We start from the raw sequence: 21,935 nt of genomic DNA, 5'->3' as shown, positions 1-21,935 counted from the left end.
TGCTGAGTCCGGGTAAGATTATCTGTAGGGAAGAAGACGCACGTACCACGTGATTTTATTGACGTTTCAGCCGCGGGTCCAGCCTTCATCACAATACAGTTTATGGCACGAGTGTTGTGTATATACATGTGCATATCAATAAGATACAAATATGAAAACCGGCATGAAAGGCAATACATGGGCATATATATATGCAAGTCACACAATTTGAAGGGCACCTAATACACGAGTGAAAAGATATTGTTTCCATGTGCGAGCACGTGGCGAGCACGTTGTTTGCAAATAAAATATAAAATGAATAAAAGATAAAGCACATAACACAAAGTGTAGTCCGACCGGTAAAAGCAAGGGGAAAAAAAGAAAAAAATTATAAAGTAATATAAAAAAATCACAAAGACGTTACAAAGCTGCTACGTAATCAACCAATACAGACAATGTAGCGCGCCTTGCTGAGAAACGTTGAAAAAAAAAATGAACAGGGTGATACAGGTTACGCAAATAGGCAACTAAGTTTTCCTACGTTTTCATTTAGACCAGATTTTTTATTATTACGTTATAATTTTTTTCTTTTTTTCCCCTTGCTTTTACCGGACGGACTACTCTTCATAGTATGTGCTTTATCTTTTATGCGCTTTATCTTTTATTTGCAAACAACGTGCTCGCCACGTGCTCGCACATGGAAACAATATCTTTTTACACGTGTATCAGGTGCCTTTCAAACTGTGGGACTGGCATATATATATGCCCATATATCGCCTTTCATGCCGGTTTTTATATTTGTATTTTATTGATATGCACATGTATATAAACAGCACTCGTGCCATAAACTGAATTCTGATGAAGGCCAGACCCGCGGCCGAAACCTCAATAAAATCACTTCGTACGTGCGTCTTCTTCCCTATATATATATATGTGTATATATATATATGTGTATATATATATATATATATATATATATATATATATATATATATATATATATATATATATATATTTACATGTAGTCTAGTAGATCCTCCGTGAGCGGTCACAACGTGGTTTATTTCGACGTTTCGGCCTAGAGTCTGGCCTTCATCAGGCCTTCATCATATTTATATGTATATATATATATATATATATATATATATATAAATATATATATCATTGAACGCGTTAATCGAAGGTCGTAGGTTCGATTCCTGCTCATGGCTGGTTATTTTTTCATCCACTTTTCTTTCTTCCTATTTTGACATTCCATTGGTTCTAATAACTTCCCCTGTGCTTTCCTTGGCATTACTGTCTGTTGATGTCATTATTATTGTGTTAAAACACGGAAAAACGAGCCCTTAGGTATACACTTCTTTCCCTTATATATATATATATATATATATATATATATATATATATATATATATATATATATATATATATATATATATGTATATATATATATATATATATATATATTGTGAGCATTATTACTCGTCCCATTTTTTCATCTGTACATACTCATCATCACCACTCCAGGTTAGGTTTTGGGGCACATACTCGAGACAATAAAGAAGAGTCTTGAGGGTACTGGACGCCATCTTACAAGTGGAGGAGAGTGCTGCCCGGTTCCTGCGTCCTCTCGTGCTCTCAGACACCCTGATTGTGTACTGGAACACATCACTGAAGCTCCATTCAGGCAACCGCTTAAACGACCTGGGTTCGGTAATGTCGCAAGCCAACCAGCCCAGCGCACCAGCTTTGCCACCACTCCCACCGCCAAAAAAGCCTTCTTACCTGGTCACCAGCGCTCAAAAGGATCCTCCTGTGTTCGCAGCGCTTCCGGGTGAGGAAGTTGAAGACTGGCTCGAGGAGTATGACCACGTGAGTGTCGTCAACAACTGGGATGAGCCTGCGAAGCTCAACCACGTTGCATTCTACTTGAGCGTCGTCGCAATAACGTTGTTTTTCAGCTACGCTACAGATTTTCCGACATGGCCCGCCTTTACAAACTAGCTCCGCCAGATTTTCGCCAACCCGTCAGTGCGCTCGGATATCGCCAAGAAGTTGCTTGGTGCACATGTTGAATGCCCCGGCGAGTCTTACACTTCTTACATTGAAGATGTTCTCGCCCTTTGCCGCCGCATCAACTACATGGCGGGAAACGACCGTGTGTGCCACCTTCTAAAAGGCATTGCCACTGCCGCTTTTAATGCGCTTGTGGTGCAGAATCCCCAGACTGTAGCCGATGCTGTAGCTACCTGTCAGTGACCTGAGTAGCTTCAAACCACTTGGGTGCTACCTGATATATCTGATCTGAGCTCGAGTCATGACACAACAGAGCTGCGTGCATTGATCCGCTCTATCATTCGTGAGGAACTTCATGCACAGGCTTCACCTCGTCGCCTTGATATTCGAACGACGCCACCTGCTACTAGTTTACGCGACGTCGTGAGGGAGGAACTGGCCTTGATCACTGGTACACCAGTTCCGAGCTCCCATCCCGTGTCTATACAGCTATGCTCACGTTGCTGCAACGACGTCTGCGCCCCACCAAAACCTGATCTCGATGACTGTCACACCTGTTCCGAGTTCGTATTCTGTGGCCATGCCAACTTATGCTCAAGTTGCTGCTAGGACACCTTCACCCCAGCAAAACCCAATGCAGCTACCAGCACACGAAGTGCATGGTTCGCTCAACTCACTCTCACCGCGACTATCTTGCCAACCTTACAACACCTGGCGCACTACACGACCGACCTGCTTCTACTGCGGCATCCGTGGTCATATTTCAAGGTTTTGCCAACGCCGTCAACAAGACGAAAGACGAAGCTACGATGACTTTGAACGGGACGACTTCTACCCCACTGGACCACCCTATCGCCAACTGTATCAGAACAGTACACGTCGGTCGTCGTCTCCGCAGAACTTTGGCTCTGTTGGCAATTCCCGTTTCTCACGTCGTCGCTCGCGTTCACTGATGCGGCTTTCCTCCTCTCCCCTTCGACCTTCTACTTCGATTCCCGACCGCCAACTGAAAAACTAAACAGTGCAGCTTCGGGAGAGAAAGCTGCATCTTTCGAACTGTGTCAAACTCCTCCGGACCGCCCATCAAATGTTTTATTGGTGTGTGTTGAAGGTATACAGACAGAGGCACTGGTAGACACAGGCGCATCACTTTCCGTAATTCGTGCAGACTTTTGCGCCCGCTTGAAAAAAGTTAGGACGCCATACGATGGCCCTCCCCTTCGTTGCGCAGATGGAGTCACTATTCAGCCTTCAAGTGTTCGTACAGTCCGCGTTTTCATAGATGGCCTCCTTCACCACATTCAGTTTCTTGTACTTCCTTTGTGCACTTACAGAGTCATTTCAGGATGGGACTTCCTTTCTTCAGCATCAGTTTTCATATCGTGTCGTCAGCAAGTAATTCATATGTCAGCTACTCAGAGTTCATCTGATGTCGATCCATACACCTTCCGTTTCGTTGCTGCTGCTGATTGTTTCATTTCGCCAGGAGATAAAAGAATTCTCACGATCACTTCGGATACTGTAGTTAACAGTGACGTGTTCATAACCTCATAAGCTCGCTCGAAACCTGTGGGGCTTACCATTGCATTCGGCCTTGTGAGGTTTAACGACGGTAAGGCATTGGTCACCGCCTTGAACCCAACTATTTCGCCAGTGATGCTGCCCCAGGGCACTGCTGTGAGCGGCTTCGCTGTCAGCGAGCCTTTTCGCTGGTTCCCCTTCACGCAGATACACCACTTTTGTCTGCTACAACTGATATCAAAGACTACAACAATTGCTTTAAATGCCACCATAAGTCCTAATCTCCCTGCTGAGCAAAAGAGAGACCTCTGAGACTTTCTCCAAGGCACAGCTTTTCATTTGACATACATTCCAAAGTTTTAGGCTGCACCTGCGTTGCAGATCAGAGCATCGAAACCAAAGGCAGCTCCATTGTATGCCACTGCCCACACCGCCTGTCTTCGGCGGAATGGCAAATCATTGAGGAAAATGTGGCTGACATGCTCAAATGAGATATTATTTGACCTTCATTCAGCTCTTGGTCGTCTCCTGTGGTGTTGGTCCGGAAAAAGGGTGTCTCTGTCCGCTTTTGTGTTGATTACAGAGTGCTCAATCAAGGTCTCTAAAATAGATGTATATCCGTTGCCACGCATAGATGATGCCCTGGACTCCCTACAAAGCGCAAAATTTTTCTCCAGCCTCGACCTCAAATTCGGGTATTGGCAAATACCTATGCGCGAAGCAGATAAGGAGAAAACAGCGTTTGCAATGCCTCACGGGCTTTACGAGTTTAACGTCATGCCTTTTGGCTTATGCAACGCTCCAGCAACACTAGAGCGCATGATAGATACCGTCTTACGTGGTCTCAAATGGAAAACCTGTCTATGTTACTTAGACGACAACTTAATTTGTTCTTCTACTTCTCCTCAGCACCTTAAGCGTTTGGACGAAGTTCTAACGTGCATTTCGAACGCTGGTCTACAGCTCAATACAAAGAAGTACCACTTCGCCAGCACAAGCATCAAAGTATTGGTCACCTTGTCAGCAAAGATGGCGTTCGACCCGACCCCGACAAGGTTGCTGCAGTAGTTGGTTTTCCACGTCCGGGCAATCAAAAACAATTGCGAAGTTTCGTGGGCCTGGCGTCTTAATTCCGCCGCTTCATCAGTCACTTTGCTGCCATTTAGGGGCTGTTACACAAGCTTCTGACGTCAGGAACAGCCTTCACTTGGGAATGACGAGTGTGAGTGTGCTTTCCAAGCCCTCAAGCGTGCTTTGACATCATACCCCGTCCTCCGTCACTTCGATAAGAGTGCACCCACATTCCTGCACACAGATGCCCGTGGCCACGGAATCGGTGCTGTCCTCCTCTAGCGTGATGACACATCACTTGAGTGAGTAGTTGCGTGTGCCAGCCGTGCACTAACACCTGTGGCGCAGAATTACTCGATAACAGAGCAGGAATGTCTTGCTGTCGTTTGGGCTATCCAGAAATTTCGACCTTATCTGTAAGGACGCCACTTCACTGTAATTACCGACCATCATGTCCTATGCTGGTTGTCCTCACTGAAGAATTGGTCTGGGTGCCTCGGTCGCTAGATATTCCGTTTGTAAGAGTACACTTTTGACGTTGTGTACAGGTCTTGCAAACAGCATCAAGATGCCGACGCTCTCTCTCGCTGGCCTGTGTCACTTTCATCTCCAACCACGCATCCTTAATGCCCCTCAGGTGATCAAGTGGCCTCCTCTTCACTCACGTTATCACCCCTGGCAGCTGCTGGGTCACAATTTTTAAACAGCAGCGCTCATTTTGCCGCGTGCCAACATAACGACCCACACTGTAACCGCATCATCGTGTACTTGAATGACTCGCCTTCCCCAACTAATGCCAGACTATGTCGTCAGCTACTCCAGGTAAAGCTAGAGAACAATGTCCTGCAGCGCTATACTTACAATGCGGATGCGCATCGGTGGGTGCCAGTACTTCTCCGTTCACTGCGAAAACAAGTTCTCGAAGCACTGCACGACGACCCATCAGCTGGACACTTAGGATTTCAGAAGACCTACAACCGCGTTAGGAGCCGTTTCTTCTGGACTGGTCTTTCTACTTTGTGGCTGCTTATGTCGCTTCTTGTACACTTTGTCAACGCCGAAAACGACCACCTTCAGCTCTTGCTGGCTTATTACAACCTATTCCATGTCCCGATATACCTTTTGTTGTTATTGGAATAGACCTCGTCAGACCACTTCCCGTAACGCCAGCTCGCCACCGCTGGCTCGTCGCAGCCGTCCACCACCTCACACAATACGCGGAGACCGATCCTCTACGCACTAGCTCTTCCTCAGACGTTGCCGCCTTCTTTTTAGAAGCCATTGTGTTACGTCATGGTGGACCTTGCACGTTGTTGAGTGACCAGGGCAAGACCTTCATGTCGACAATTCTTTGCGAAATTCTAAAAAACTTGTGGCACAGTTCATAAAACCACATCGGCTTACCACCCGCAGACAAACGGCCTGACAGAGCGATTCCACCGGACTTTAATCGACATGATATTTGTGTACATCGGACCGAACCACGATAACTTGGACGAAATCTTGCAGGTCGTAATGTGTGCACACAACACCGCTGTTCAACGAACCACCGCGTATTCACCTTTCTTCCTCGTCTATGGTCGTGCACCGACATTCACTATTGACGCCTCTTTCTTCAATGTAACGACAAAAAAGTCCACGACTATGCCAAAACATTTCTTCTCCAGGCTCACTGACACACGACAACGTGCTCAGCTCCACACGGAGGTCAATCAACTACACCGCAAGCAGCGCTATGGCAGCTTTCATCGAGACGTCACCTTCCGTCCTGGAGATGAAGTTTACTTTGGACACCTGTTCGTACACCCGGATTGTGTGAAAAGCTTCAGTCACGCTTTCTCGGACCTTACGTTGTTTGTGAACGAACAGCTCCTGTCAATTACCTTGTCACTTCCGTCAAGGGTTCCTCGGACCGTCGTTACCGTGCCTCCGAGATAGTTCATGTTTCACGTCTTAAACCCTTTGTTCACCGTACCATTCCCGCCTGAGTCTCAGCTGGGCCGGCCGCTCAAGTGCGCGGGGAAAATAAGTGTGAGCATTATTACTCATTCGATCTTTTTATCTGTACATGCTCATCATCACCACTCCAGTTTAGGTTGTAGGGCACATCCTCGAGACAATAAAGAAGAGTCTTGAGGGTACTGGACGCCATCTTAGAATATAAATATTGCTACATGCTATATATATATATATGTATATATATATATAAATATATATATATATATATATATATATATATATATATATATTTATATATATATATATATATACATATATATATATATAAAGCACAGTGAGCATATGCTAAGCACAAGTGAACCACAACTGATATATAAACGACGTCATCGATGAAGAAGTGTGTGAGCAACTCAAGAGAATCGCTGATGCCAATTATACAATGACGATGCTAAAAGTATACACGTGTAAAAAAAGTAAAACTAGAAAGCTAAAAGCACTAAATTACAAAGGCACAAGAACTTCACAGTTCAATGAGCATCATGAATACTTTTAATAATGAATACATTTGTATGCAAATTAACTGAAATGAATGAATTCCGTTCTTCCGCTGGATTCATATCAGTATAACCAGTGACTGCTTCTTTTGCTCGCCTTGAAACGGCGCGAAAAGAGAGTGAGGTTGCTTTCGCTTCCACTTGAACGCGCTGCCAGGAGCCGCTGGAGCGCACAGGCCATGCGCTCCCGTGTTCTGTTTCCTAAAAATTGACCCCGTACTGTCAGCGTCAAAGGAAACCCGAGCAGCGGGAAGCCTTCGCGATCTTATAGTGCATGCCGTCCACTTATCGCGACGGAATAAATGCGCAGCGCAGTAGAACAGCATGCGCGCGCCTCTCAATGGTGATAACTCGACTTCGCGCATTATGTACCATTGTGAAGCCTTTCCCACTGTTTGGGTATCAATTGACGCTGATAGTGCATCTCCTGCTTGTACTACTGCCTGCAGTATTCCCGCAGAACACGGCATCGAATCCTGGCTGCGGCGGCTGCATTTTTGATGGAGGCGAAAATGTTGTAGGCCCGTGTGCTCAGATTTGAGTGCACGGTAAAGAACCCCAAGGTGGTCGAAATTTCTCGAAACCTCCACTACAGCGTCCCTCATATTCATATAGTGGTTTTGGACGTTAAAACCTACGTATCAATCAATCAGTCTGCAGTAATGTACAAACTAAAAAATAAAAAAGGCAAAACACTGCAAGGGCAAACGCTGTCACACGCTGTAATTGATATGTGGAGTTTAACGTCCAAAACCACTATATGATTATGAGAGACGCCGTAGTGGATGGCTCCGGAAATTTTGACCACCTGGGGTTCCTTAACGTGCACCCAAATCTGAGCACATGGGCCTACAACATTTCCGCCTCCATCGGAAATGCAGCCGCAGCAGCCGGGATTTGAACCCGCGACCTGCGGGTCAGCAGCCGAGTACCTTAGCCACTAGACCATTTCGGTGGGGCTGTCACACGCTGTAATCATCGCTTGAAGTAACGCATGCAAGACCACCAACTTCCGTAAGGCAGGCGGCCACCACCTTCTTGGGCTGTGCCGATATTTTCTTGTATTTGCCTTCCGCAACTTGAGTTTACGAAACATCGTAACGACGAAGCCACCCTTTTTCATTCGCATGCGTCTACTGAACGCTGTTCGGTTAGCTGTAAAGGCTCCAAAACAGGAAGGTTAAGAGCCCATGATGGCGGCACTCAAAACCATCGGTAAAATAGGCTGTAGCAAAGCCAACAATGACATATTGAGCACTGTCTCACGCCATAAAGAAGTCTTACTTCTCTTGTTCTTCGAGCACCATCATAATCATATTGCGCCAAAAAGAAGCCTTCCTCCTCCTTTTCTTTCTTCAAGTGGTCTGATGATAAAATAAAATTTGGAGCACTTTAAGAACCCGGCTCCAGTATACTGTCATATGCTGCCATTGTCCACAAATAAAGATATAAAAAAAGAGCGAAAGCAAGCGAGAAACCAATCAATCAATGAATCAAAAAGCTTTAATTTCACCAACGAACACAAACATTCACGGTGAAAAACGGTGGCTGGGGAAAATGCTGTTAATCGACAGCTCGACAAAGCCACAGGCGCCAGTCGGCTGTGGATTGGCACGGTACACGACTTCACCTCAGAAGCAAAAAAAAAAGAAGAAAAATTCAGAAGAAAAACAGGGGCAAAATGGAGAGCATCCCACGTATCTTGGGATTCGATGTTTAACGAAGTATCCGGAGGGAAGCAAAAGGAGTTGTCATTTTTAATGAGTGAAACGTTACAACATGGCGCTAACGATATATACAAATATTGTACGCGCAGAAATGTTGAACAGCCACACGTTTACCGTTTGGTAAAGATTACAAAAGCAACAGGGTTATTAGCAACATCACAAGCGATAAACTGATATGCAGCACTTATGCCAAATAAAATGGCTGCCCTCGGCACTGCTAGATAGATGAGCTTCAGTGTACTATGCTTAAATACAGTTTATCGTAACCCGACATGACAGCTGTATCGTAAGAGTATAAATGTAATGTTTATACAAGTGGATAGCCATCACTGCATTCCTAATTGATGCTTCGTTAATATTATGATCAATTTGAAACGTACTTGCAAAACTTGGCGGGGCTCTTGAATAATAACGTTCACATTATAATTAACACCATGAAGGAAAAGGAAAGCTGGCATGGCTTCGTTGGAAGTAATTAGTAATGAATGGGAGCAATGTTGTTCTTGCCAACCACCTCTGTCATCACCTCCTTCACATGAGAGGGGCAGCATGAAAGTTTTCAGGTATGAATTGTCGCAGGTGTTAACTAGCGTTTCATCAGCGGCTTCTGGCCCTGACGTAGTTACGTCGGTTGTGTTGAAAATAATGTATAAAGAGTGTTAGGGCGTTTATTAGCCGGCACACAGTGAGCATACGTAATGGTGACAGTAACGGCCTAGCACGGACCCTCAGTGCGAGCGGCGTCCGTTTTGGGCAGACCCACTAGAAAGCACTTGAGAGTTCGACCCATTTCAGTGTTTGGAGGCTTCTCTTCAATTACCGCGGGGTTGATGAGGGAGCCACCTGGCGACCTAAGAACTTGTCAGTATGAGCTGATCATAGTAAGCATTCAGATGCTCCACATTGACTATGTCGCGCCCGCGACTGCACATGTCCGGAGATTGTTCAATTGGTTCGATCAGATAGTTGACCGGAGATGTGCGCTCAATGACAAGGTAGGAGCCATGGTATTTCAAAAGTAGTTTGGAAGAAAGGCCACCTAAAGAGGTCGGGATTGAGAGCCATACAAGTGAACCAGAAAGGAACGAGGGCTCAGCAGTGGCGGAGCTATCACGAATACTCTTCTGCCGCTCTTGCTCATGCGTCGTAAAAGTCTTGGCAAGCTCGCGACAGTCTTCAGGAAGCCTGGCTGTCTTAGAAATAGGTGCACACTCAGATGGATCCGGCGTGTACGGGAGTACCGTGTCGATGGTGTGTGATGGGTGCCTTCCGTACTGACGCCTCCTACCTCATCGTCTGCTTCCAGCCACATCAGCCGTCCCTATCACGACGAACCGCCGTCTATGCCACCGCCGTGTCGCCTAGCTCCATCTCCTCGAAGGTCACCGTCTCCACGACGTCGTTCCCCGTCCCCCATGAAGCCAAGTTCAGCTGCTCACGAGCAGAAAAACCAGTCGTCACAGTCCCCGAAGCAGGGCTGTGACGCTATCGCATTGTGAAAGCCCTCAGAGCCGCCCATCTAATCTCATTGACGTGCTTGTGAACGGCGTTCATGCATCTGCTCGTACTTACACTGGAGCTGCAGTATCAGTTATGGACAAAAACTTTTGCCGATTGCTTCGAAAAGTGACGACGCCAATTTCTGGGTTGTCCCTCCGTACCACTAGTACGCATCGTATTCATCCTACAGCAGGGTGCACAGCTCGCGTTGTCGCTCAGGACGTTCTGTATGTCGCTGATTTTCATCATCATTCCTGCATGCTGTCATGCCATCATCCTGGGATCGGATTTTCTCTCCCACACCGATGCCGTCATTCATTGCGCCACCATCGAAATTGAACTCTCACCATTATCGCATTTCGTGCCAGAAGACAGTCTCTAGACACTGAGCAAGATTCTCGTTAAAGACAATAACCAGCACCTCTACCAATTTGTTAGGGCGTTTATTAGCCGGCACACAGCCAGTATACACAATGACGACAGTAACGGCCAAGCACGAACCCTCAGAGCGAGCAGCATGCCTTTTGGGTAGACCCACTAGAAAGCACTTGAGAGTTCGACCCATTTCAGTGTTTGAAAGTTTCTCGACGAGAGTCTGAAGAGTACCTATTGGATGTAATCAACTTTTCATTAAGAATGGCATGGCTCCCATCGGACTCGAAAATAGCAAAGGTAATGCCATTGCTCAAAGTTTCCGGTAAAGGGTGCGTTTTGGATAACATTAGCACCATTGCGTTAACATCAAAATTTGTAAAAATTATTGAGAGAATCTTAAATGTTCGAATAACAAACTTCATCACTGAGAGAGAAATTCTGAATCTATCCCAAATCGGCTTCAGATCCGGATGCTCCATATTGCAGGCTCATATAGAACCTTGAAGGTCACAGAAAATTTGCTAAGCGTAAAGAAAAATGTGCTGTGGCCGCGTCACTCTCGATATAGTGAAAGGGTACGACAGCGTCGAGCATATCGTGCTAATCAACCAGCTCCACATTTTTAACTTTCTAAACTATATACACTCATGGATAGCAGAATTTTTACGCTACAGAGTGTTTTACTGTTTCAAAAGCGGTATCTCGTCTTCTAAGTACGTGCAAACAAGAGGTGTCATATAAATGTCAAGAAATGTTCTGTTTTGGGATTTCCACTCAAAGACCCTTTTCACATCTCGCTCTCTTATCATCTGAATCCTATTACTCAAGTAGTGAATGTGAAATACCTGGGGGTGATTTATGATCAATGAATGTCTTGGAAGACGCATATTGAGAACATTGCAGCAAAGGGAAGTCGTGTGGTGGAAATATTAAGCAAAATTAGTAGTAGTTGGTTATGTATGTGAAGAAATACTCTTATTTCAGGGTAGTGTATGTATGTTCACCCGGTGCTTGAGTTTGGGTGCGTGTTACACGCGGGGACACCTGCTTACAAGATACATCCTCTGGTAGTCATAGAGAGACAAGCCTTGCGATTATGCTTAGGTTTCCCTAAGTTTATTGCAATCAAGATCTTGTATCTGGAACATAGGCTTCCCTGATTTGCAACCCGTTTTGAATTGTTAGCTACACAGTCATTTCTCAGCTTGTATGAATAGTCGGTAAGGCGCTTAGAAACATTTCTCGTTGCCTGTCCTGAATTGTTTTTCGAACTATAGCAGCAGAGATATCGTATACCCCAAATTCTGGTTATACAGCGCTTTCTACATGAATTAGGCGTTCAAATTAATTCTGTTCCTTTAATCAGTACCATTAACGATTTTCTTAAATTAAAGTTTCATGAAAGCTTTCCGAAAAAAAAATCAAAATTAACGCCGCTCAGTTTTCTAGAAGCTGTATTAAGAGACAACCTGGCTCATACGTCCATACAGGCAGTCATAGCGACTTATGCGTCACAGAGTGAAGAACATTGTGGAATTGGTATTTTTTTTACTGCCATAGGTTTGTCCTTTTCGCTTCGCCTCCCAGATTTTGTGTCCATCTTTGAAGGAGAATTTTTTTGTGATGATTATTGCTCTCCTTAAAATAACAGCTTCAGTTACTTCCGCAGTAACTTTAACGGATTCACTATTAGCATGTGCCTCCCTTACTGCAGACGAGAACTCGCATGCTCAGAGTGCTTTTAAAGCATTAGTTTCTTCGCATCTCAGTCTGTTCAAATTAATCTGGGTTCCAGGAAATAAGGGCATATATATGAATGAAATGGCAGATGTACTGGCAAAGTCATCTTTAAATGGGTAGTTATTCAGGTATTACCGGCATCGAAATTCTTAATATGTGCTAGATTGGGAATAAAAATGCTGTTAGAGAAATTTACTGCACCTTCACTAATAGCCACATCAGAATTCAAGCACTTAATGCCTCATTGGAGTTTAAAATATGTCAAACGCGAGGAATGGAAGTCACAATCGCTAGACTGCGCTGTCGGATTACGCAGCTAACTTTATATTTACACAGAGCTGGTTTGGCAGCCTCTCCTCATTCTCCGGTGTGTGGATTAAATGAGTTAACTGAACATTACCTCGTTTCTTGTGATAGATTGTCTGCCCTACGCAAAAGCACTTTAGGTGCCTTTTGCCACCTTCTTGAAATATATTTAAAGGCACAAAATTTGCATTCGTTCGGAGCTTTGTTTCTTGGCCACAGCGACGGGGAGATTGTTGACGCATTGCAGCAGTCCGTCAAAGTTTCAAAAAGGTTTAAGTGTTTAAATCATTCCTGGGTATATTTTATCACTTTTTCAAACTCCCTTCAAATCGAATGCGCCGCTTCATTGCCTTACACTACAGATTATTTTCTATTCTTCTGTCCAACTCGTCTTCTTGTATCTTTCTTTCTCTTTCTCGTAAATAGATTAATATTGAACAGTTATTAAGGAAGTATTTCAGGAAAACTATCCGGCTCTTGGCCTATTCCCCAGCGTGGGTGTGCGCAACATTGTCAAGGATCTTGACTTGAATGCTTGGTTCCCACGCAAAATGCTGGGTGCGATAGCTCCTGGGGCCTTGACATTGCTGGGACCCTGAAATTGCTGACATCGGTCAACGCAACCGATGTCAGATTTATCCTCTCGATCACGTGTTAAAATTACCCCTGTGTGTACTCGCTATTGCTGGATAGATATGAAGATAGATATTAAGAGATATGAAGAGATATGAAGGCGAATCGCAGCTTTTTGAGTTAAGGACAGACATATATCTCTACCTTCACGAACTAATACAAACACATGCCACCTTTATTGATTTCACAAAAGCATTTGACCACCTGCGTCAATACGACCTATTATACAAAACAAGTTTGATTAACAACAATGAAAACGATTAATCCACGCATCAATTACAAATTTAAGGTTGAGCAGCCTTTTGCACGCACTAACCTATTACAGCTTTCAAGCTTACACCTAACTATCTCAGAATGAAATCGTCTCTCGATAACATGCCTGAAATGACTGCTCACCTAGTATTTAAAAAAAATGGCAGATCCCACATACCTGGGAATCCACGTTATGCGAAGCGTGCGGAGGGAAGGTGTCTGTGTTGCAACTTTTTTATTGAGGGACACATCTTAAAATGATGCTATATATATTTACAAATACGGCATGCTGTACAAATTCTGCTGAAGAGTTGCAAATGTTTATATAACCAGTTGTTTGCACTTGCGCAACGATGTCAACTGGAACATGTGTATTATCAATACCAAAAGCTGTTAGGAAGCACTGATGCTCGTGAAGGTACTGGCCCTGGGCACTGCCACATAAATCAACTTCAGCACATGGCAACTAAAAACAATTGACTTTAACCCGACATGACGGCTGTATCAAACGATGACATATGTAATGTTTATAAAATTGGGTAGGCAACCCTGCAACTACTATTGATGTTTCACGAAGATCAGCGCCTATTTGAAAAGTATTTCCGAGACTTGGCGTAGCCCTGTGGTGAAATGCTTCATTTTCAAGCATAATGCTTGGGTTTGATTCCAGCTGGGACCCTGACATTTATTCCTTGCAATCATCGCGTCCACACTACCATAGTCGAGTATTTCTTAACACTCGCACGCTAAACTAGCCCAAGTGTTTTCTCGTCGCTCCTGGGTATATACTAAGTGTAAATCCCCTATGGCACATACCCGACAACCAGTGGCGCATACTTGCCCGTGAGTATGTGCCACTGTCTGGCGGGAAGTGTTTGACGACATACGTGACGGCATTGTTACATTATTCATGTCTTTACTAGCGCGTCATATTCGTCAAACCATCTTACACTACCATGCTAATTTTGGCTCACGCCAAGTTAAGGGTGTGATCACGAGAGCATTCATACGTAAGCGGCTATATAGATAGATAAATCGATAGATAAATAGATAGATAGATAGATAGATAGATAGATAGATAGATAGATAGATATATAGATAGATAGATAGATAGATAGATAGATAGATAGATAGATAGATAGATAGATAGATAGATAGATAGATAGATAGATAGATAGATAGATGCTCCAAGTGCTTGCAGTACGCGAACAAGTGTTTCGTATTCACGTTTCCCGAAGCCACTTCCAGATCACATCTCACGTGCCAGTGCTTATGTCGTGCGGCCGACTAAAGACTATCACCTTTCCACGACATTCGCATCGAAGCACGTAGATAGGAGGTCAATTTTTTTCCTCTTCTTTCCTGGTTTTATCAATATCGTAGTTATCCGTCATATTTTCTCCTAGAATTGAAGACTGCAATCAGAGTTGTCCCGTCTACGTGTAATAAGTAGAATTGAACTGTTTACTTTCTTTTCAGCGAGATCAAACAGCTATCTTAGAGCAAACAGCTGTAACCTTGTGTTCCTTCATACTCATGCCCACTATAAATATTTGTTAAGTTTAGTTTTTAATTTCGCTTGCGTGTGTGAGTGACAACTTTGTTATAAACAACCTTACTTACGAAAATAACACAGTTATCAAGCGCGCTTTTATTGGACTCCTTTGAAAAAACTCCCAAGCATTTCCCCGAGGGTGAACATGGTTAAGTGCGAATGCACGTGGGGATGCTATGAGGGGGAGTAAAGTTAAAATTCGTTGGCATTCGCCAGTGAGAGAGCGCCAGTGGGACGCGGTTCTCACTTGGAGCGAGGTGCAGGCTATGCGACTGATCGATCAGCTTGTCAGCGGCAGTGGCATAGTCCAGTTTACCGCTTCGCTCCCCATCATCTCTCATCAAGAGAGCGCGCGGTCGTTGCTCGCCCTCCTCATTAAAGAAGATCGTCTTTGACATGGCATTGAGGGCAATGGCTAGTTGCACGGGGTCGTCCAAATCTATGTTCTCGGGGACAGTCTCGATGTCATCCGCATCGTCTCCCCCCTGGGCGCGTTCACCTTCACAAACGGCCGCATCATCGTCATCGAAGACACCCAGCCGACTCCAGTTGATGCGCACACCGCTAGCGACATACAACGGCACATGCTCCAGGTGCTTCAACAACGCCAAGATGTTACTGCACTTCACCAGTCCGCGCCTGTACGTAGCCGGACTCACCAGCTTCGGCTTCACGTGCACGTCTATCACAATGTCCTCGGGAACCAGCCGCGGAAGACACTCCACCACGATCGGAACGTCAATGGGCACGTTCACGATCTGTCCCTTAATACCGTATGACCGTTGCCCCGCGTGAGCCGCCTGATGCTCATGAAGGGGAGTCGAGGCGAGATGAGGCGCTCTTCCACCGGGTTCAGATCGGGGAGGTCCGCGGGACGAGGCGGGTACGCGTAGCCGTGGCTCTTGCTCAACGGCGGAACCCGCCCAGCCAGCAGGGACTCTCGGCAAGCCGCACACACCCGGAACGCACCGAAGGGAGCCAGCCGCGGGTCTTGCGCATCCATGTCATCGCATCGCTGTTCGCCCGACCGTCTTCCGAACTCGTTCCATAGAACCCGCAACGCGTTCAACCTGTTGGTCTCGTTCCTCACGCCGGAAACGCAGCTCAGGTTGTTATCGAACCACAGCCGGTCACACACGGCGCCGCTGTGACCGAAGCTGCGATCCACAAAGTCGCGTTTGAAACGCGCGTCCGGACGAGCAAAGTCCAGGGCTCACACCCTCTCCCGCGCGGCACGTTCACTGGCTCGAACGGCTTCGGGAACGTCCACTCGCCGTTGACGATTGCAAGCGGCGTCTTGACGCCGGCCTTCATCGCCCTTCTTCGCCTGACGCTTGCGTTGTCGTTCTGCTTCTTGGGCCGCGTTCGCGGCTCAATGCTGACGCCTCATCTCGATCTCGCGAGCGCGCAGTTCACCATCCGCTGCACGCTTCGCCCACTTGTCCTCGGCCTCGCGAGCGCGAAGTTCGGCATCCTCTTCACGCTTCGCCCGCTTGTCCTCGGCCTCGCGAGCGCGCAGTTCGGCATCCGCTTCACGCTTTGCCCGCTTGCACTCGGCCTCGCGAGCACGCAGTGCGGCATCCGCTGCACGCTTCGTCCGCTTACGTTCGGTCTCACGAGCCCCTCGCAGCGCCGCCTTCTCTTCCAACGTCGGCGAAACCACCGCGGTACAGTCACCTCCATCGACGGGTGCAGTGATGGCATTCGGTTGTACTGCATTCGTTGTTGATGGTAGCATTGCCTCCGGGACATCTATCGCACGACCCGCTTTCGACGGGAGACTGAGAGAGAATGCGGGCGCGCGAGAGAGAGGGGTGCGCGCGCAGCTGCAGTGAGCGAGGAGAGCGGAGGAGTGAGCGAAGGGGAAGGGGGACGTGCGCAGCGGCGTTAAAGATATAAGGCGCGTTACTGACACCGATATCAGCGTCGCGTCCGTGGCTTATTCAGTTGAGCGTCGCGCTGCGGCCCGCCAAGTCCTCTTTCTTTTAAAGATGGAGAGAAGACTGCCGACGCCGCCGACGTGGTTTGGGGTCGCTTATAAAGTGTATTCACACTTAAACGTCGCGGAGCTTTTCGTGCATGGATTTTCTGGAATCTAGCGCGAAAGGTATTTAAGCGAGCAGCGGAGAAGGGAGATAAGGAAAAAGTGTGTGTGTCTGTGTGTGTGTGTGTGTGTGTGTGTGTGTGTGCATGTGTGTGTGTATGTGTGTGTGCATGTATGTGTGTGTCTGTGTGTGTGTGCATGTGTGTGTGTTTGTGTGTGTATGTGCGCGTGCGTGTGTATGTGTGTGTTTATGTGCGCGCGCGCGTGTGCGTGTGCTTGTGTGTGTGTGTGTGTGTGTGTGTGTGTGCGTGCATGTGTGTGTGTGTGTGTGTGTGAAGTAAGTTTGTTTACGCGATAGCGTTAAAGATCCCGTTTCGCGGATATTGTAACGTGGTTGACGGAATCAGCGTCGTCATATGTGTGTTGAAAATGATGATCTTGCTCATGACTGAAATTCTGAAAAGTTGCTTTTGCATGAATAAAAAAATTATGATCAAAGTAAGGTGCATTCAGTGGATTTTTTTATAAAGGCCTACCCCTTATAAAGCGCTAAAGTATGTTTACTCATCATCAGCAACTGAACCACCAACAAAGTGAGCAACTGTGCAAGTTCCCATGGGGTCGGACGGAAGCGCAATTGGCCTATCACTGATTCGCAAAAGAAATGGTTATGGCGTCGTGGGCACCTAACGACTGTGCTTCCAACTCCACGCAATGACACTTTACAACGGCCACTGTTACACGCACAGACGCTCATGCAATGCTAAGTATCTTTAAATTTTTGCTGTTTCAACGCTATTGGCTTGTTAGTATTTTTAATACCTTCGTTGTCTCTACGACTTTGTATTTTTATTATTAGTTCTCAAACATATTCGAGTTGTAAGTAATTTTACCGATAAAAAAAGATACTGTCTGTTTCGTGGCCAGACGCTTTGTTCTCTCACCGCGGTGGCGAATTATGGTGGTGGAACCAACCCAACAACCTTACTGCATGGTTGACACATGCATCCAGAACCGAAGCAGTTTAGCAGTTCAGAAGACCATGAGCACACTCAGCGATTAAGCTATTAATTCATTATTTTCACCGATTTGTTCTCCTTAATTTCTATAATTGACAAATATTAAATTGTGAATGGTCTCCGAGGCTGAATTCTGTTGTCAAACACTTTGACACTAGCCCAGGAGACCAGCTACATTGCGAAAAAATTGACAGCTGAAAACAAACAAATTCAAACACAAAAGCAGTCAAAAATTTTATACATAAGCGAACATATAAAATACTCGTACGAAGCGTCATAGGCACATGGATTGTTAGAACATTTGTGAACAACTTACTATAATTACTGAATGCTCAAAAGTTACTTGCTGAAAAAAGTGGCAAGACCACAGTTTTAAAAAAAGGAACCGATAGCGTAAATTACTTTCCCAGTTTCAGCAGTAAACTACACAGAGCATCATTACAATATAATAAATAAAGGTACTTTAAGTTCTTATGCTATATACAAACAGATATAGAATTCAAGTACGTAAAATATTTGAAAATCTGTAAACAATAGTAACTCTGAAATATTTCACGTAAAGTAGTAAGTGCAGGTTTAAGTGAACGTTCATGCTTATGTAGATTACATGGGGCGTTATATTTCAGTGACTGTAGTTTTTATCCAGTGTGACGCCGTATAAGCGAGGATTCTATATTACGTGTGTCGATAACATGATTCTGGCACTGCAGAGCAGCACTTCACTGAATAAATTGTTTTGGTGCCGAATATCATAAGGAAAGTGACCGCGGAATGCACAACTTGCGCATATATTAAATTTAATTCATACTAGGTTTCCGAAAATGGGTCCAAGTCAGAGATAGGTAACCAGTGTTGGCAATGTGACAGAGAGCTTTCTTTTGCAAAAGCAATATTTTGTTTATGTCACGTGGAGTGTATTTATTTTTTTATTTTGTTACATACTGCCAGCCTTCCATGAAGGCCTCTGGAAGGAGTTGGGCATAAATGAGTAACACAACACAAGCTCGGAAAAAGAAAATAAAAAAGAAGTACATGAAGTAATAAACTGTGAAATAGTGACATCAAAAATATTCAAAAACAACAAAAACAAACAGACTTTGTGGCAGTAAGCGCTCACAAAGCCCAAACGACCCATATTACAATAACCCAGATAGCATACAGCCCATACAAACCCTGATTCCGTAGTCACATAGCGCAAAAAATGTTTCAGCATTCATTCGTAGTAAACTAAACCAGACTGAAATAATTTATATGTCATTGTAGCAGTGCTTGATGAATTTTCACTTTTACATTTGTTGAGAGAATTTCTCGACAACGCGACAGAGCTGCTAAAAGCAAGTGTCTTGCATAAATGATTTACTCGAGAATCCCAACCTTGATGAGATGAAAATACCACTCCGAGAAATATATTTTCTTCGGTTATCTATTTTTTTGGTCTGCACACATTATATCTTGTCTAAGGTAGTTCAAAAGCCTATTCTAGCTCTAAACAAGATACCTTCGTTTCCTAGGGCTTCTTTAAAGTTTATTAGATAATTAGCATGATGTGATGTTACAAAAAAGCGATTACAAATTTCAGCCAACATTTCTGTATCTGTATTGAGAAACAATACAGTTGCATCATCAGCATAAAATATAAATTTGGCTGACTTAGTAATAAAAGCAAAATCATTCATAAAAACATTTAAAAAAAGAGGTCATCATGCGATTTCTCATTGGGCACTTCTATTATTATGCAATGAAGATGAATGATGTTTACCAAAACACACGCACTGTGATCGTTCTGATAAATAGGGCTTCGTTAGAGCCACGAGAGTGCCCCGGACATCGTAAATTTCTAACTTATGGAGCAGCGACCTAAGGTCAATGGAATCGAAATCCTTAGTGAAATCGACGAATGAGCTTTCTGTAAAAAGCCTGCTGTTGATGCGGTCTAGAATTATTTTTTAAGGCGTAATAAAGCTGGCTGCGTCGACCCTTCTTTACGGAAACCAAACTGAGCATCACTTGTATTGTTATTTCCGAGCTTCAGCGTCCTCCAATTTTCATTTTATTTATTTTATTTTCATTTGCATTGTGCCGTCAGGCTTTCAAATTTTGCGGTGCTATGCAGCGGGTCACGTCATAGCATTTCACTTGATCCTTCGAGTAGGACATACCGACGACCGATTTATTGTTAGCTCTCTGCATCGCAATACCCTCGAAGTTTCATGAAGGCAATTGAATCAAGCTCTCGTAATACCATGTGTATATATCAACAGAATGGAGCATTCAATGAAGTTTGTTTTAAAAAAGAGGTGTCAGTTTTTTTTAACATTACTGCACCTTAGTTCCAATAAACCGATACCAATTCGGCCAAAAGTGCGTAATGTTGAGTGCAGCCACATTTTCAGTTAGGGCTGATGTAGCGTTTTCTTGCCGGTCTCGAAAAGATGGCCTTAGTTCTAGTGCGTGTATTTAAAAGCTCTCTTCCTACACGCACAGTGGCACCTGGGATCTTACACGGACAGCCTCACGCCACCCTGCCGCGGCTTCGACAGCTTCTATGGCCTCTACTACGGAGAATCAGACTATTACTCCCACACCATCTACTATGTACGTGAGCTGCGGCGGGTATTTGTTTTTTATTTGTTATTGCGCCAACGCAGCATGGTTTATGTTCCATAGATATATCCTATACTAAAATCATGGGTTACGTAAAAAACAAGATGCTTGTGGTCCCTGCGCATTGTGTGACTTTCTTGCCATATCTTAATAAGATCTTCAAGTACAGAATCTTGAAACGGGTGTCTGGACATTTGAGCAGTCAAGGAGAGATGCGCTAAGTAGGTGTGGCACATAAAAAAATAAAATATTGAATAAAATAAATATATACGGACAGTCACCTCCACAGCGGTGAAAAAGAAAATGCAACTTCTTGTTTGTTATTTTTTTTTTCATACGTCACAGTGTTCTATAGAATACAGGATGCCTCATGCGCAATGTAGACTTGGAAGTTTTTTAACACTCAATGAAATTCTTTAGTTTTGTGCATGTGTAATAAGTAAGCATTTTTTCTTCCTTTTTTGTAGTAGTTTTCAGTGAAAGGGTCGCTCGCCTCATACAGTCTCAGCAGTTACATCTAGGTAATTTTGTCATACGACATGTTAAAAGGACACACCCGTTTCCGAAGGAAGACTACATAGGTGATTTCACTAAGATACTGTGCTTATATCGGCAAATGGCGGCAACTGTATGGGCACCCTTCTATTGTGTACTTATAAACAAGTAAAAAAAGTGACTTCAATCGATTCAGTTGCAAATGGTCGATGACACGCATGCCACGCGGAAAGCAGCCATTTCGTTATATACCCTGGTGCAGCAAAATGTGAAACGCAACTTGACCTATTAAGCTCGACCTAAAATGCACCGGACACTTGTGTAGGAGATGTAGTTCTTGCGTGCAAAGAGCGTAGTTTCTTCAACGTGGCATTGTCCTAAATAACCAGCAGCATATGAATAAAAAGAAATTTTCATCCAGTTAGAATAATAAGATTTTGTGAGCACCTTGTGACAAACGGTGGGAGGAGACGCCTGTGACCATTACATTAGCGATGAGCTAACCAGCCACACGTAAGAACCTACAGCTCAAGTTTTCCTCAATTTATCTGGCAAACATTTGGTGAATTCTCAAAGATTATAATG

General features: G+C 44.6%; 1 protein-coding gene across 4 annotated transcripts in view; it reads left to right on the top strand.

Annotated features, from left to right (window-relative positions):
- LOC119169810 (arylsulfatase B) overlaps nucleotides 1-21,935 on the top strand; it is a 188,215-nt gene that overhangs the window by 151,442 nt on the left and 14,838 nt on the right. For all 4 annotated transcript variants that reach the window (XM_075886649.1, XM_075886648.1, XM_075886650.1 and 1 more), the window contains one exon: nucleotides 20,736-20,846. In XM_075886649.1, the coding sequence (XP_075742764.1) occupies nucleotides 20,736-20,846 (111 nt within the window). The remainder of the gene's footprint in view (nucleotides 1-20,735; nucleotides 20,847-21,935) is intronic.

This window comes from Rhipicephalus microplus, chromosome 2 (genome assembly GCF_043290135.1).
Source record: "Rhipicephalus microplus isolate Deutch F79 chromosome 2, USDA_Rmic, whole genome shotgun sequence".
Classification (NCBI taxonomy): domain Eukaryota; kingdom Metazoa; phylum Arthropoda; class Arachnida; order Ixodida; family Ixodidae; genus Rhipicephalus; species Rhipicephalus microplus.
The sequence above is the reverse complement of the archived record's forward strand: the minus strand, read 5'-3'. Positions and strand labels throughout refer to the sequence as shown.